Source organism: Apteryx mantelli, chromosome 3, assembly GCF_036417845.1.
Source record: "Apteryx mantelli isolate bAptMan1 chromosome 3, bAptMan1.hap1, whole genome shotgun sequence".
Taxonomy (NCBI): Eukaryota; Metazoa; Chordata; class Aves; order Apterygiformes; family Apterygidae; genus Apteryx; species Apteryx mantelli.
The window spans coordinates 91,980,866-91,995,463 of record NC_089980.1 but is presented as its reverse complement, the minus strand read 5'-3'; the positions used below and the strand labels follow the sequence as shown (position 1 = coordinate 91,995,463).

Here is a 14,598-nt window from a genome sequence, read left to right as displayed (position 1 = left end):
GCTCCAACACAAAAGCAAAAATGGAAATATTTAACTTTATAGGAAAACCTATATAGGAACATGACTCATTGCAACTTTCCAGGTTGATAATGAACCTCTCTTAATGAAATGGACGTTCTGGGCATTTGAATGAATTATTATTTAATTTTAGGAAGAGAGGGATGACTTTGAGTATAACATGACATTATGACTTTCCACAGCTTCTTCCCTTCTCCATATTCTCTTGGTTGTACATTCAGACAAATGAAATAGTTTTATAATTTGTTCAAGGACAAAAGAAAAATTTTTCTAAAAATTACATTGACTGATCTATGACTTCATAGCCCTCCTTCATCCATGGTCTAAAGTTTATTGGATTGGAAAGAGGTTAAAGATAAGCCTTTTGCAGTCTACTCGAACGTCCCCAAACCTCCACAAATTCTTTAAAGGTAAATGCTAATGGATCTGAAATTGCTCAAACCAGTTCTCTCATGGTAAATTCATCAGCTCCAAACTTCCTGAAAATATTTTAAGATCAAGGAGTCTGTAAAGATACCTTTTCTTATTTAGTCTAAGCTCTTTTATCTGTGTTTCTTCTGTTAATTGTATGAATTATCTGATCATCATTAGCCTTTTTAGTGAAGGGAGATACAGGGAAATCATCAAACTGTTTGATCTTCTTGGCAACATCATTTGATAGTTTTCTCTTCATGTTGGACAACAGATGAATTATTTCCTAGACTTTCTTTTGATACCTGCTTCTAGAAAGTCGCTTTTTATCCTTAATATCCGTTGCTAATTGTACCTTTTTTGTGTTTTGGCCTTTCTTAGCTGTCCCTGCAGAGGACAGCTTTTTTGTTTGATTTTCTTTTGCATTCTGAGTTAGCTTTCACTTCCTATATGCTTTCTTTTTTGAGTTTCAGATCATTGAAGAGCTCATGTTTGAACCTTGTTGCTCCTTTTCTATGCTTGCTATACTTTGTGCTAGCAGAGCTTCTGCTTGGTCCTTAATGTGCTCTCTGTAAGGAGTTCTCAGTTCACCTGAACAACTGTTTTCCTTATAGATGTTTTCCATGAGATACTTCATAACAATTATCTGAGTTTATTAACAACTGTTTTCATATGTAGTCTTTGTTCTGTCACTTTCTGTGCTTCTTAAGCATCGTTCCGTGATCATTATTACTTAAATTGCCTTCCACTTTCACATTTTCAGTTAGGTCTTCATTCTTATCAGTACTACATCTAGAAGAGCTCCCCGGAGTCATTTACCTATTGATTGTTTGAAAACTTTCTGTTACTACATCCTAGTGTTTTTTTCTGAACAATTCATTTCTTCTTAGATTCCTCAGCAGCTCAGTTAAGATCTGGAGTGTACTTTTTATGAGCAAATTTTTTTTGAATCAGGCCCTAACCTTATTAATTTCAGTAGATATAAAAATAGAATCCCAATGTAGTCTTGATTTAATAGTTTGATTTATTTAGAAAAAAAAAATTTGTGAGAGGCAAGAGGGGAAATAATATCTTCTGAACACATTTTAAGAACAGATCTACCTGCTTTGTTCTGTGTATTTTGGGTAAAATCTGTATGCTGAAGTTCCAGTTTTGTGCAGATTAAAAAGCATGAGTCACGGGACACCTCAAAATGAAGGTCAGCATCAGAAAGGCTGACAAATCCATATTGAAGCTGTCAGGTGCCTGTAGAGTGAACTGCCTTTTACCCCGCTGAATGCTGATGAGGAGATTGAGGGCTGTATGAATTTTGTTAAGCTACCCTGGAGAGTTTATCTTATCATTCATTGTCTTGTACCTGGTGCAGTAATTGCATCTAGTACCATTCTTCTTACCTTCCGTTGTCCTTATTTTTTGTTGGTATATGAAATGGAAGAGCCTCTCTAAAATGTGAGCAAAGCTTGAGCTCAGATATTTAACCTTTCAGACAGAAATTGAAGATGGATATTGTACTATGGGTATGTAGTATAAAGCTCTGGCTTTGTTTTGTATCTTTTTCTCCTCAGCTTTGCATTTAAAGAAAGTTATCCTTTATTGAGAAAAAGAAGTAAAAATCCTACCTTGTTCTAAGTCTTAATTTTGTGTTAAGTACCTTCAATGATTTTTTTCCCATTAGTTTTCTACATCTTTCTTAACAAAACAATCAAGAAAAGTGTAAAACTTGATATTTGAAACACTTCACTGATGTTAGGGATTTGAAATAAAATTACTATTTTTTTCAGTTGCTAAATCATTCAGTTTTTTCATTTTAAGAGGCTCAGAATGTCCTTCCAAATAATGCATTTGATAATAAGAAGTAACTTGTTAAAGAGCACATTTAGAATCAGTGTTGGTATGATTGCCTTGAAGATGAGTCTGCAGTGTCTTCAGTGTCATTTCTTAACATAAAAATGAGAAAGAGGGTCTTTGGACTAAATTTATTTGGAAGATAAACAAAGATAAATAGATTTAGGAGACAGATAATCAAGAAATAAAATAATTCTTCTACTTTTTACTTTAAACTTGTGTATAGGGAAAACAATCATGATAATAACCTACCTAAGGCTTAAAAAGAAAAAAAAGTAGGAGGGGGTACTCATCTGTTCTGCCTTTTTATTTTTTGCAGGAAGAGCCATATGTGATGTTCAAGAAGTCTGACAAACCTTTGTATGGAAATGATCGATTTGAAGGTTATTGCATCGACCTCCTCAGGGAGCTATCTACTATCCTTGGATTTTCCTATGAGATTAGGCTAGTGGAGGATGGAAAATATGGAGCCCAGGAAGATGCCAGCGGACAGTGGAATGGAATGGTTCGTGAGCTAATTGATCATGTAAGTTAACTTTTGGAAGCTTTCTACTGTGCATTTAGTATGACCTCAGTCAATTCTACCTATGCAAATTATAAAACATAGTATGATAATGCTATTTGAATAATTTTCTCTTGGGAAATGTAGTTACTTTAAAAAAGTAATGCAAGCAGATCCACATCAATGTTTTTTTCAAATTTGAAAGTATGTTGTTAAACAAAGACAAATCTGCATCCCTGTTTTGTCCGTTGACAATGTTTGTTTCCTGCTAGAATGGTTTAGCTCTTCCATGGCTTATGCCTAAATCAAAATACTGTATAGAATAGATAGTATTTGGAATCTGTTTCTGAGAATAAATATTTTTGTGAACAGGCATACATCTTTGTCAATCAGTACCTGTCAGATCTTTTTTTCTAATAGTGTACCTAATACTTTTACTCAGAAAGATCTGTATGTATGTTCTGTAAATCCATGAATTATTTGATATACACTAAGAAAAGCTGCATTTTTCTCAAAACAATAACAATAAAGTCCAAGCAGTGAGACAAAAGTATCAATGTATACTGAGGCAGCAGAGTAGTGCAATGTGTGTCAAAACAGATGCCATTACAATTAGTTGTAGTTGGGTAAGTCAGGCATCGCTTCATGGGTTTCAAAACATGCTTCCTCATTTGGTTGTGCCAGTTGAATTTGGTCTCTCAGAAACGTATTTAGTCTGTTTGAATGTTATGTCCTTGTCCCTTTTTGCATTTGGGTGAATTGCTCAGTAGAGACATTTAATCAAAGAACTTGAAATAAAGCAAGCACCCTGCCCATCAGTATTATTTCAAGTAGGGAGAGGAGATTATTCTATGGCTAATTCAAGGGAAACTTACTAATGATGGCAGAAACTGCATGAACCACTTCAAGCCAAAGTATTCAGTAATCTTGTTTCAATTTGCTTTAAGATTTCAGCAGATGGACAGAACATGTGCTAATCAAAATATTCATATTTACGACAAGAGTTGCTATGTTACTGCTTTTCTAGTAAATAGTAATCTGGTATTGCTGTTGCAACAGATGTTGATTACATCTAGCTTCACGCTTTTAAGATGAATGTGTGGGCATACTATATTTATACTATCTTTAAATGTCTGTGTGTATTGTACCTAATACAAAACATACATAAATACAGACCAAAACAGATATGTAGCTAGAATCTGTTTCTCCATCTATTATGTGTATAAATGCACATGCATGCATACCTCTTGGATTTGATGGTTGTTGGGTAATATCATCCTCTAGAACTAGAAGATTGGGATGGATACCGTGGAAGTATTCTGTAATTCTTTCAGAGCTCTGGAAAATCTCATTTAGGTGTGCTTTTGTTATTCCGCTTTCTTAAACAAGCACTAGCAAGGTCTTTGAGCTTTTCAGTAAGACAATCTTGAAATGAAACACATTTGAAGAATTTGCTGCAATAAAGTATGTGGAGCTGGGGCTCTTCCAATCCTGTCCTCTAGATAGCATACAATGGGACATATGTTCCTCTTTCCCCTAGATAAAATATAACTAAACTTAGATTAGTTGTTAAAATATAATTTTCCCTTTGAAATGATCTTCCCTACTGAGGAGTCAAAGTAGTTTTGCTGGGATGCTTAGACAGGGTGTATCATGGAAGATGCAATCTAATTTGTTAACCTGGATTGTAGGGATAGTAGGAGGCAGAGCCAATAGATGTACAGTTCCTCTCCTGTGCTGACCCTACCAAATAAAAATCCTCCAATTTTTAACATATATTTTTTCAGTTAATATCTGTTAAATGATTTAGGTGCTTAATTTTTAACAAAAAACCTTGAAACAATTACTATTCAGGAAAAAAATCAGTGCTCATAACTTTTGATTGAGACTTTTCTAGCCACAGTCTCTCTCATTTTCTCAAATTTTAAAATTTTCATTTTTCTCTGTTCTTATCTATTTTTATTTCTGAACCCATGTGAGTACATGCATATTATTTATGCATCTATGCCCTTTATGTGCATGCATGTTATTGATACATATTTGTTTAATATTTCACATGTCCAGTTAGCTTCATTTTTCACAGTCTTATTTTCCCTTAAAGTATATTTATTAACATATCAAAACCCAGCTTTGTTTTATACAAAGTGAGTAAACTCAATTATGGTATCTTTTGAAAAGGTAAAATGATTCTGTATACATTTTCCAACCTTAGTTTCTGATTAAAATAAATAGACTGCAGAACAGAATAAAGACAGAGTTATGAAAGTTGTGGTAGTACCTAAATATATCTATTTGAAAATTATTTTTAGAATTTTTTAAAATCTTATTTTACCTGCTTGTTTTAGTTTTAACTGTCAGTCACTTAAGACCAGAAATGATACTATGCTGTAGTAAATATCTTTATGAGGTAATTTGAAGCATTTGCAACTCAAGAAAAAATAAAATGGGCAATTTCAAATTGTCCATTGGACAATGTATGTATGTTATAAATATAGAAAGGATGATGCACAATTTATATGAAGATAAAAAAATGAAGAACAGAATCTGAATGTTCAGATTTCAGTGCCTAAGCTGTTTAAATCTGCATTTAGTCACTTTATGTAATTACCTGGCTGAAGTGCTTGGGCTCAAAAGTGCAAGTGAAATGAAAATTATGCCATCTCAACTGATCTCAGCAAATCTGGTCAGTCCCAAACTTGAAATTCTGCGGTGGGAACAGAGGCTGAAGTAGGGGAGCCTTTGCATCAGGCTATGGATGTTTTCAGTCTCCTGTCCTAGGGTTTACTCACTTTTCTTCTTTCTTTCACTGTGTTACAGTGTTTGCCTGTACTTTGTGCCATCATTCTGATGCTAGTTCACAAAGAATGACCAGTTTCCTTTTGAATAAGCAATAAATACTGAAAGTGAAAAATCACTGGAAGTGCAGTGATTCCTTCCCTTTGACAGCTGAATGAAAATGAATGCTTCTTGATAGAAGAGACAGTGGTCTCTATAACTACAACGGAAAGAAATGTTCACTAGGACAACAAAAACCAAGGTGTTTTCCCTATGAAAACTTTTAAAATGGAAATTCTCAAATTAAGCAGTCAGATCTCTGCCACAGTGAGGTTTGTTTTTTTTTTTCATTTAAGTGTTTACTCCCTTCTCTGCTTGATTGAGTACAAAGATTTTATTTATTCATTGGGAAAAAAAAACAAAAGCCCAGTTATCTCCATCCTTAATGGATGCATTCTTCACTGGAGGAGGGAACTATTCTTTATACTGACTTGCTGTCGTTGGCTCAATGTAAGCATTTCTTTCGAAGTCGGATAGATTTATTAAATTGGTTTTGAATTGGAATATAAGCTCGGTAGATTTCAGCTTGATTTGTGGTGCTGAAAAATTGTATGGCACTGTGTTGTATTATGTGAGAAATACAGTACGAGTGTGTAAGTTATGTTCCAGTATAGATAGCAGATACTGATAGATTAAAAATATGTAATTTTACTTTTCTTCTATTAGCCGGTCCACTTTACAGATTCAGAATTGCTTTGAAACATTCTTATACTTTGATACTAAAACAGGCAAACAACTCCTATTTTATACATCCCCAGAGATATAAACAAAAGTGTAAAATCTACTGGGTAGTAATTTGTTATTATTATATAACATTGAAAATAAGCATTTTTACTTGGCGCTGTTTGAATGATTCTTTTACGAGAAAAAGCTAATGCATTACAAATTGATCTTAAGGCCTGCAGATCTTTCATGATTCATAAATAATTATAGAAATGTCCCAATTTTAGACCATGGCTTCTATTTACTGTATAAGAAGATTAAATGCAAACTTCTCTTCATATATCAGAAGGGTAGGATTCTCAGCTTGGAGGAAGGTGAGACTTATGCAGTTGGGCAATTGGAAAGCCCTACCTAGTTAACTTTAGACATAGCTTTGTGTGTCAGTTCAGAATCTTATGAATTCTTTTAAATCAACATCTTATAAATGTAAAATGCTTACGTTTTTTTAAAATAGTAGTGGCCTTTTATTCTCTCAATAATAGGAAAGTTTCAAATGTTTATGTATAACAGTTTAAAATGTTTTTAGAGACACCTTCCTCCAATAGCTTCCAATTTTTCCTATTTTGTTTTCTAATTCAAGCTATGCTCTTGAAGGACTAGGGCCAAGCTTTTTGTATTACTATATAGAGGAGAATAAAAGCTTTGAATAAGCAACTATATAGAGTTTTTATTTCTTCCTTTTTAAACCAAAGACAAATCTATATAGATAAAGGCACTCAAGTTTCTTTTTCTTTTCTATTCCTCCCCTTCTCAAATGGAATTTGGTCACACTGTTTGGAGTGTACTTTTTTTGTTCTTTCTTACAGCAAGCCCCTGCCTTGTGGAACCTCATTAGGAAAGGCTGAAAAGCTTTTCTTGCCTCTTCTTCTCAAGGACAGATACAGTCTTCTACATTGTAATTTCCATGCAAATGGTCCAGAAATTGAGATTTTCAATACACTGCACAACAGTTTAGCATGCTACTTTCATTTATGAATATCTCAGAAAATTTGACAGTAATAAAGAGCTAGAAAGTCTTTAGGAGAAAGACAGATGGAACGTTCTGTCTTTTGGACCAACATTGTATCTGCTGGACAACAAATCCTCATGTATCTTGGTCTGTTGTTGCTCTTTAAAACATCATATCTCCTGTGCAGTTATCTCATTGTACCTTCATGCAAACACTGCTCTGATGGGGACACTTTCAAAGATACATATAGCATTTAACTCCTACTGATTTTCCAGCTGATTCTCCTAAATTAATATGCTGACACTTACTCATATTCTACTACTTACTGAACATTATTGGTCCATTGTGAAAATATTTCTCTGTAGAGGATCACTGGATTTTAATATCTTCATTTAATGATTTTTTTTTTGTTTTATTAAGTGGAATGTTACACCTCCTTCTTTCTGGAATTCTCAGAATGACTTTTCTTAGGTTTTTTTGCAGTACTCCCTAGGTATTACTAAGGGCTGCTGTACTAGTTCAAAAAATAAGGATATTTCACAAGATAGCGTAGTTAGTAAAGCAGAGGTAGAATATCAGCAGTGACTTAGGAAACGTGTTGCAATACTTAACTGAATTTGGAAAATTCATGACTGTGACACAATGTCTTAGCTCTCTTCCTTTGTGGCTGATATATGCGACTGTGAATTGTCATTCATTTCATGTTTCTTTAAAAATATTGTCAGTTTTATGGTCTATATAGATACACCAACTGAGTAAGCATTAGGGGAAAAAATGCTCTAAAATTTGAGATAAACAGAGCTTCAGAAAAAGACAGTTCTCCAGCATGCCTTTATGTCTTGCAAATTTTGAGTGTAGTGTTGATGAGAAGAAAGTTAAACTGGTGCTGATGGGGAAAAAAAAAAGAGCTAGTATTGTGTGGTTTGAGTTAGGATTTGCAACCAGGATTTCAAACTACTTAGGCCTTAAGTTTAGAGCATTCTCCTGTATCTCTCTTTTTGAATATTTATTCCAATCACATTAACAGGCAAACTGATAAAATTATCAATTTATATCCAGAAATGGTGATTTCTTCTCCTTTAATACTTTTTACAAGCAGGCAAAGGGAGACAAACTAATCATTCACAGTATGGATTAAAAATGTGATCATATAATGATATATTAAATAATACAAATAAATGGGAACATACCATAATGCAGAAGTGATTCTTAACTGCCATCTCTGCAAAAACCTACGTCTTTTTCCTAACCTGTCTTTCTCCATCTAAACCTTCATCTTAGAGTACATGTCTTAACGTTCTTCTTGGCAGTCACTGTCAAATTCAGCTGAACACAGCCAAAACTTAGCTCATTAGCTTGTTTTTTTCTCCATCATTCTTGTCACTGTTGGCAATACCAGCATTCTCTTACAAGTTCAGGACTGTAATGGAGTCATTTTAGATGTCTTCCTCTTTATTTTTCTTTCCATACGGTTTGCGTCCACATCTTAGCATGTCTTCTATAAATCTTGAAAAACCAACCTTCTTTTTTCCTTCCTTGCCCGTACAGTGGAATAGCTCTCAGGCAGAACTTCTTTATTCTGTGTTTCTCTGGAGCAGCTATCTTGTTTCTGGCTTATAAGAAGCACAAAACAGAGTTTTGTATCTTGAAATAATGATTTGATTGTGATATCTGCACTATGAATCCATTTTATGAGCTCCATGTCCCTCAGTGCTTTGATCTAGCATTTTGTATGTGTGCCTTCAAGATCTTGTGTAGCTCTGTCACATTTTGCTCAGCAGCTTTTTCTCCTGTTGTGCTATGTCACTGCTGTTTTATGTCCTTTATTTCCATATCACCTATTTGCAATTGAATCATGAGGTCCTTTTTGTAACTCTTTGGGATTTTATTTTTCTTTTCCGTAGTTTCTTCAAAAACTGTTAGTAAAAATTGTTCACATTTTAACCAAAAATCTGACACTGAAATGAATCTTTAAAGTGTAAAAATTTTTTTGGTTTTCTATTAAGAAATTAAAAAAGACAGTTTATTGAATAAACATTGTTTTTATCAAAAACAATTTCTCATTAGAAAGTTTTGGCAGCTATTTTGCAACCAATTTGTGGTAAGTGAACTGCTCCATTTTGTGGTAACTGAAATTTGCTGTTTTGGTACTCTGCAGAGGAAGGGAAACAAAATCTGTTCCATATTTTCATTAAAAGAAATTAGAATGAATTTAGAATTACAGGATCAGATGCTGAGCTTAACAGTCATCCTGGGATCTTGGGATCTTGGTAATCTTCCTTTTGAAGACTTGGTGAGATCTTGCTGTTGTTGTCATGAAATGTTTTGGCATTAATAAAACAAAAGAATTCTAGGACACAAAAAAGCTTTTGAGCAGCTGCCTCAACAATAATCCTTTCCCTCCTACTATGGCATGTCAGCTGCAAGATATCAAGCAATTTTTACATTTTCCTGTACTTGATTAAACAAGTAAAAGTTTTTTATTAAAAAAATTACCACATTGATTTTGATCTTGTTCCTTCATTCTTAGTTCTCCATACTTGCAGTATTATTTTTAAGATCCTTAGAACTGTCCACACTATATTAAAAAGTAAAAATCATGTCAAGCACTTCAAAGTATTATCGAGTCTGTTGTTAAGACTTTCCTCATATGAAATAAAAATCAAGATCAGCAGAAAATATATTTCTACCAGCATCTGCAAAGTGAGCACGCGTCTTTTGTGAAAGTCCAGCATACATTTACTGTGTAAAATAATATTCACAGAAACTCAGAGCACTACTTGTTCAGTTTGCTGTTTTTCACAAAGATGCTTACTTACTTTCGTAGAAGGGGGAACTAGATGCATGCAACTTTACTGTGGAGTTTTATTTGGCAACACTTTAAAATTTAGTTTTTAAGGTTTGGCTTTAAAAAATGATATTCCTGCATTCTTGAGATAGTAAAGTTTTCCTTATAAAGAATATAAGTTTTGTTGAGTTTTCAAATACTTCTTGCCTTTACTTTTCTTTCTTTAAATATCTTTATTATAGAAAGCATACGTACAATGCAACATGTCAACCAGTTTAAAATAAAGGATGTTATTTGTTTTTCACGTCAACTGTATAATAAAATGTTGCAATTTTTCATAAATATTAAGCAAAAAAACCCCCTATATTCTTCTAAAAGAAGCTCTGTTGAGCAGTTAGAAAAACACTTATTTCCTATAAATAATAATAACTTCCTGTACATTCTAAAGCCCTAGTAATCCTACATTTTGGCTGCTTTACAAAATACTGAGTTATTTTTTCAGAGAGGTGGTATCTTTGACACATGTCCATTAATATATTATTAAAATAAATATTTTTTTCTAACTATCTTCTATGCATATCAAATTATTTATTTAGAAAACCAACATTATGGCAATCTTGTTAACTTTGACTCATTAAAAATCAGGGTCATCTGTGATCAGCATGGACTTAGAGTAAACAGTGAGGTAGTTTTATGAAACCAGAGCAGCTTATGTGCGATAGATGTGAAGGGTAATTTTTGACAAGATCTGCCTTTACTCTCAGTGTTATTGCATGAACAGGGTCTTGGTGATAACTGCAGATGCTTCTTGGAAGGAAGAGAGGATTTTGAAATGAAACTCCTTCTTTCAGATACATTTTTAGAGCCAACTTGAAATCTTTCATCTGGCCCCAGAACATCAATTTAATCTCAAGTACAGCTCCACTGGCTTAAATGCTGTACCTCAGAGGGAGAGATGAGCTGGGAGAGATAAGGTTCACGATTAAGATGCCTAAATTGAGGTTTCTGTAAGGTGTCCATTGAAGCACTAGCTATGTAAGCTTCTCTTGTAGCCAGTTGAGAGCTAGTGAAAACAGTCATACCAAAGCCCAGAAGGGAATTTAGCCTATCCTAGCCTAGGAGTAATTCAGGTTAGTTGCTCCATGATGTCAAGCACGTCTGCATAAGGCAGCAGATGCGACACAGGAAATTGGAGGACAGGTAGACTGTCCAAGAAGTCTCCTACAGCAGTTGAAACACAGTCAGGAACCCAAAACACTATTTTAGTGCTTGGTCAGCTGAATTGCTGTTTGGACTCCATCATCTGTATTGAATAGATCTCCACTGGCTAAAATGGGAGCTTAAACCACTATGGGTTAAGCTAGTTACCCACACATAAGTGTCTGGTGACACTTGAGCTTTCCTAAGTTATCCAAGACACCCACATAGTGCTGGCGGATTTAAGACCTACGGGAGACCCTGACATTTATGGAACAGCAGCTGGATGCCAGGGGAGCTTTAGGGCATCTCACAAGCTCTGGTCCAGCTCAAAAATGTTTCTAGAACAAGTGACCCTGCCTTTGGTGGTAGCTCACACTTAGGTCTTGCTTGAAGCGATTGTGAGGCTATAATCTGTCCTTACAAAATTACATTTGTGTTACACTTGCTACAGTATTTGTTCAGTGTTCATCTGATTTTTTATTTACTGTCAGTAAATGTGGATAGGTGAAGTCCTCTCATTTAAAATGTACTAGGAAAAGTTTGCTGAATGCAGATCCTTGTTAATGCAAGAGGACATAGCTGTTTTCTCACTGAATGATGCTATTCCTAATTATTTCTTTTAATTATCCCTATCAGCTATCATATTTTTCACAGCTCCTAATATAAACAAGGACTACTGTGAGAAACTATAGTATAAAATCAACCAGCTGAGAACTTTTATCCATTCAAAAAGTAGTGATTTTGCTAACAACGACTGCATAACAATTTTTTTTTTATTTTTATGTGTGTTCTTAATTTTTCTATACATTTAAATAGATCATTTAAGCTGTCTGGATAGAACTCTGTCTTTCATCTGATTGAGGAGTAGCCACATCTGTTCATAATAAAAATGGAAAACAGTACCCAACTGACATAAACCTACTTCAGTTTCACATTCCAAAACAAGGGTAATGCCTAAATATTTTTTTGTGAAAATACCTGACTGCTGTTGATGATTTACATGACACATAATATTATTCGTCGAAGAATTATATTCACAGCATTATATCACAGATAAGAAAGGATTTTTCATTTCTTGTTAGAAGGAATGTTCAGACTAAGGAAAATATGTAGGAACAAGAGACGGGATATGAGTAATGCTTAAGGTTACAAAGAGAACTACTTAGATCTTTAATGAATAATGGGAAGGACTGAGTAAATGTGAATTTAGAGGTTAATGTAAGAGGCTTATAAGCTTAGCATGTGCATTTTTGGAATGAAGATTGGAAGAATTCAGGACTCCAAAAAATGTGATTCACGATCTAGAAATAAGGCTAAAGAAGACTTGTTTTGAAAACTGAAATGTAAGAATACAAAATTCTAGGAAAATATTTTAATGCTATGTCTTCTAATGCACTGAGGAAATCTCTACTCAGAATACAAGCTATAATAACATTCTAAGCATGCACAAACCACTCTGAGTTTTAGCTTTAATGTTGCTGAATGGCACTGAGAGAAAGATAAATGTTCAGCTCAGCTGAAGCTGTAACATTTTACCTGTCTTTGAATGGTTTTCACCACCAGCATCAATAAATCTACCTTGATTTTGGAGTTCACAGGTTATCTTTGCCCATTACAGTTTCCATTACAAAATATGCTGTTCAACTCTAAATCTTTCAAACATTTTATAATAATTAGTACTGTCTTTGTATGAATTTAAGGGTGGTGTACCTGGGATACAGTGAGTAGTTTTGCATTACAAAAGTCAAACTTAAATTATCAGTTAATATATAATATATAGTACTTCCAGAGGAACCAAAAATGTTTGCAAAATTCAGGCTACATTTTTTTGAAAAACTATATCAAACTTGATTAATTTTTTTTTCAACCGTGGGCTTAAACTAGCATAAAGCTGCAGGTGAATCTCAGATACTGCATGATGAACAATTTAATCACTCAAGAGTTTTGCCATATTTAGCATAGAGGTGAACTCCGATACCCTTGGGAGACGATGTTTTGAAGGGTGATGTTCCGGAAACCACACAGTATTTTGGCAAGTCTGCAGTTGCGGTGTATTTGTTGCTTGAAGCAGCAACTGTGGTTGATGTAGATGGTAAGCTACTGATTGTTAGTTTACTGATGATAAGTGTACTGATTTATACTACTATTCTAATGTTATTTTCTAGGTTCCTTGACATTTTTTGTTCTATTTTTTAACTACCCTGCTTTTAAAAAGCAATGACACAATTCCCTTTACTCGATAGCCTCTGTATATGTTGAAAATATTACTTTTTGCATTTCAGTTTTCTTATTCTTATTTACTTGTGTTTCCAACTCTCTTCTATTTTGTTTATATCTTATCTCTTTCCTGATTTATCTGTTTAGCCATTTGAGGACCATCTGTTCAGACTGCATTTTTATTTCTTGGTATACATTTATTTACCTTGCACATTAAGCATTACTATTCTATGCTGAATAATTCTTCTTCACTTAAAGTAATTTCCAGTAGTCATTATCAGTTATATGTTTCAATTATATTTGTTGGCAGCTTTCCAGCAATATCTGCTCTTTACACAGAGCTACTAATCCACATTATTTAATATTTAAAAATAGTATTCCCACTTCTTCAAGTTCTGATAGTTACTGTTTTAAATATTCGTATTATCTTCCAGTTATTATTGTTGGCATGCTTTATTTTTCTCATTAATGTAGCCTGTGTGAGATCTTGAGGGTCTACAGGTTAATTTATTATGATAATCTGTAATATGCCAGAAAATATCACTGGTGCTTTTTGTGCTTTTCAGTCTGATTGCTAATTCATTAATCCACAGTTTCAAGTGCTCTGACCTTTTATTTCCAAAGTCATTTGTCCCAAGTTGAGTCAGCACAGCAGGTATCTCCCTGACAAGCCACTAACCTTGTCTCTTCTGTTGCTTGAGCCTCTGTTTTTCACTTCAGGCAAATTAAATATAGTGTTATATACCCTCTCTGCAAATGCCTTTCTTGTGTGTCCGAATGTAGCAATGTTATTCACTCAAATATCTGATGATCTGCACTCAGAGATATGAAGGGCTGTCAATCTATTTGATATTTCTTGAGATTAAGGGTAAGTGAATCTTGCCTTCCTGTTCATCTAACTATATTACATCTAATTACTGTTCTTTGAAGATGGGGGATTATGGTTTTCTACTTTTAATTTCCACCATTTTAATCTCCACTATTAAACCTTTTCTTTCAATATTCTTTTTCTATTGCTATCTGAAAATAGCCTTTTTCGTTGCTCTTTTTTTTCCTTCCACAAGTGTGATCAAATCCTACTGAACTGCCAAAGAATAAAATTTACTTTCT

At 34.0% G+C, this 14,598-nt stretch overlaps 1 protein-coding gene across 1 annotated transcript in view; it reads left to right on the top strand.

Moving 5' to 3' along the window:
* GRIK2 (glutamate ionotropic receptor kainate type subunit 2) overlaps positions 1-14,598 on the top strand; it is a 429,339-nt gene that overhangs the window by 248,064 nt on the left and 166,677 nt on the right. The window contains exon 10 of the mRNA XM_013948819.2: positions 2,594-2,800. Within this exon, the coding sequence (XP_013804273.1) occupies positions 2,594-2,800 (207 nt within the window). The remainder of the gene's footprint in view (positions 1-2,593; positions 2,801-14,598) is intronic.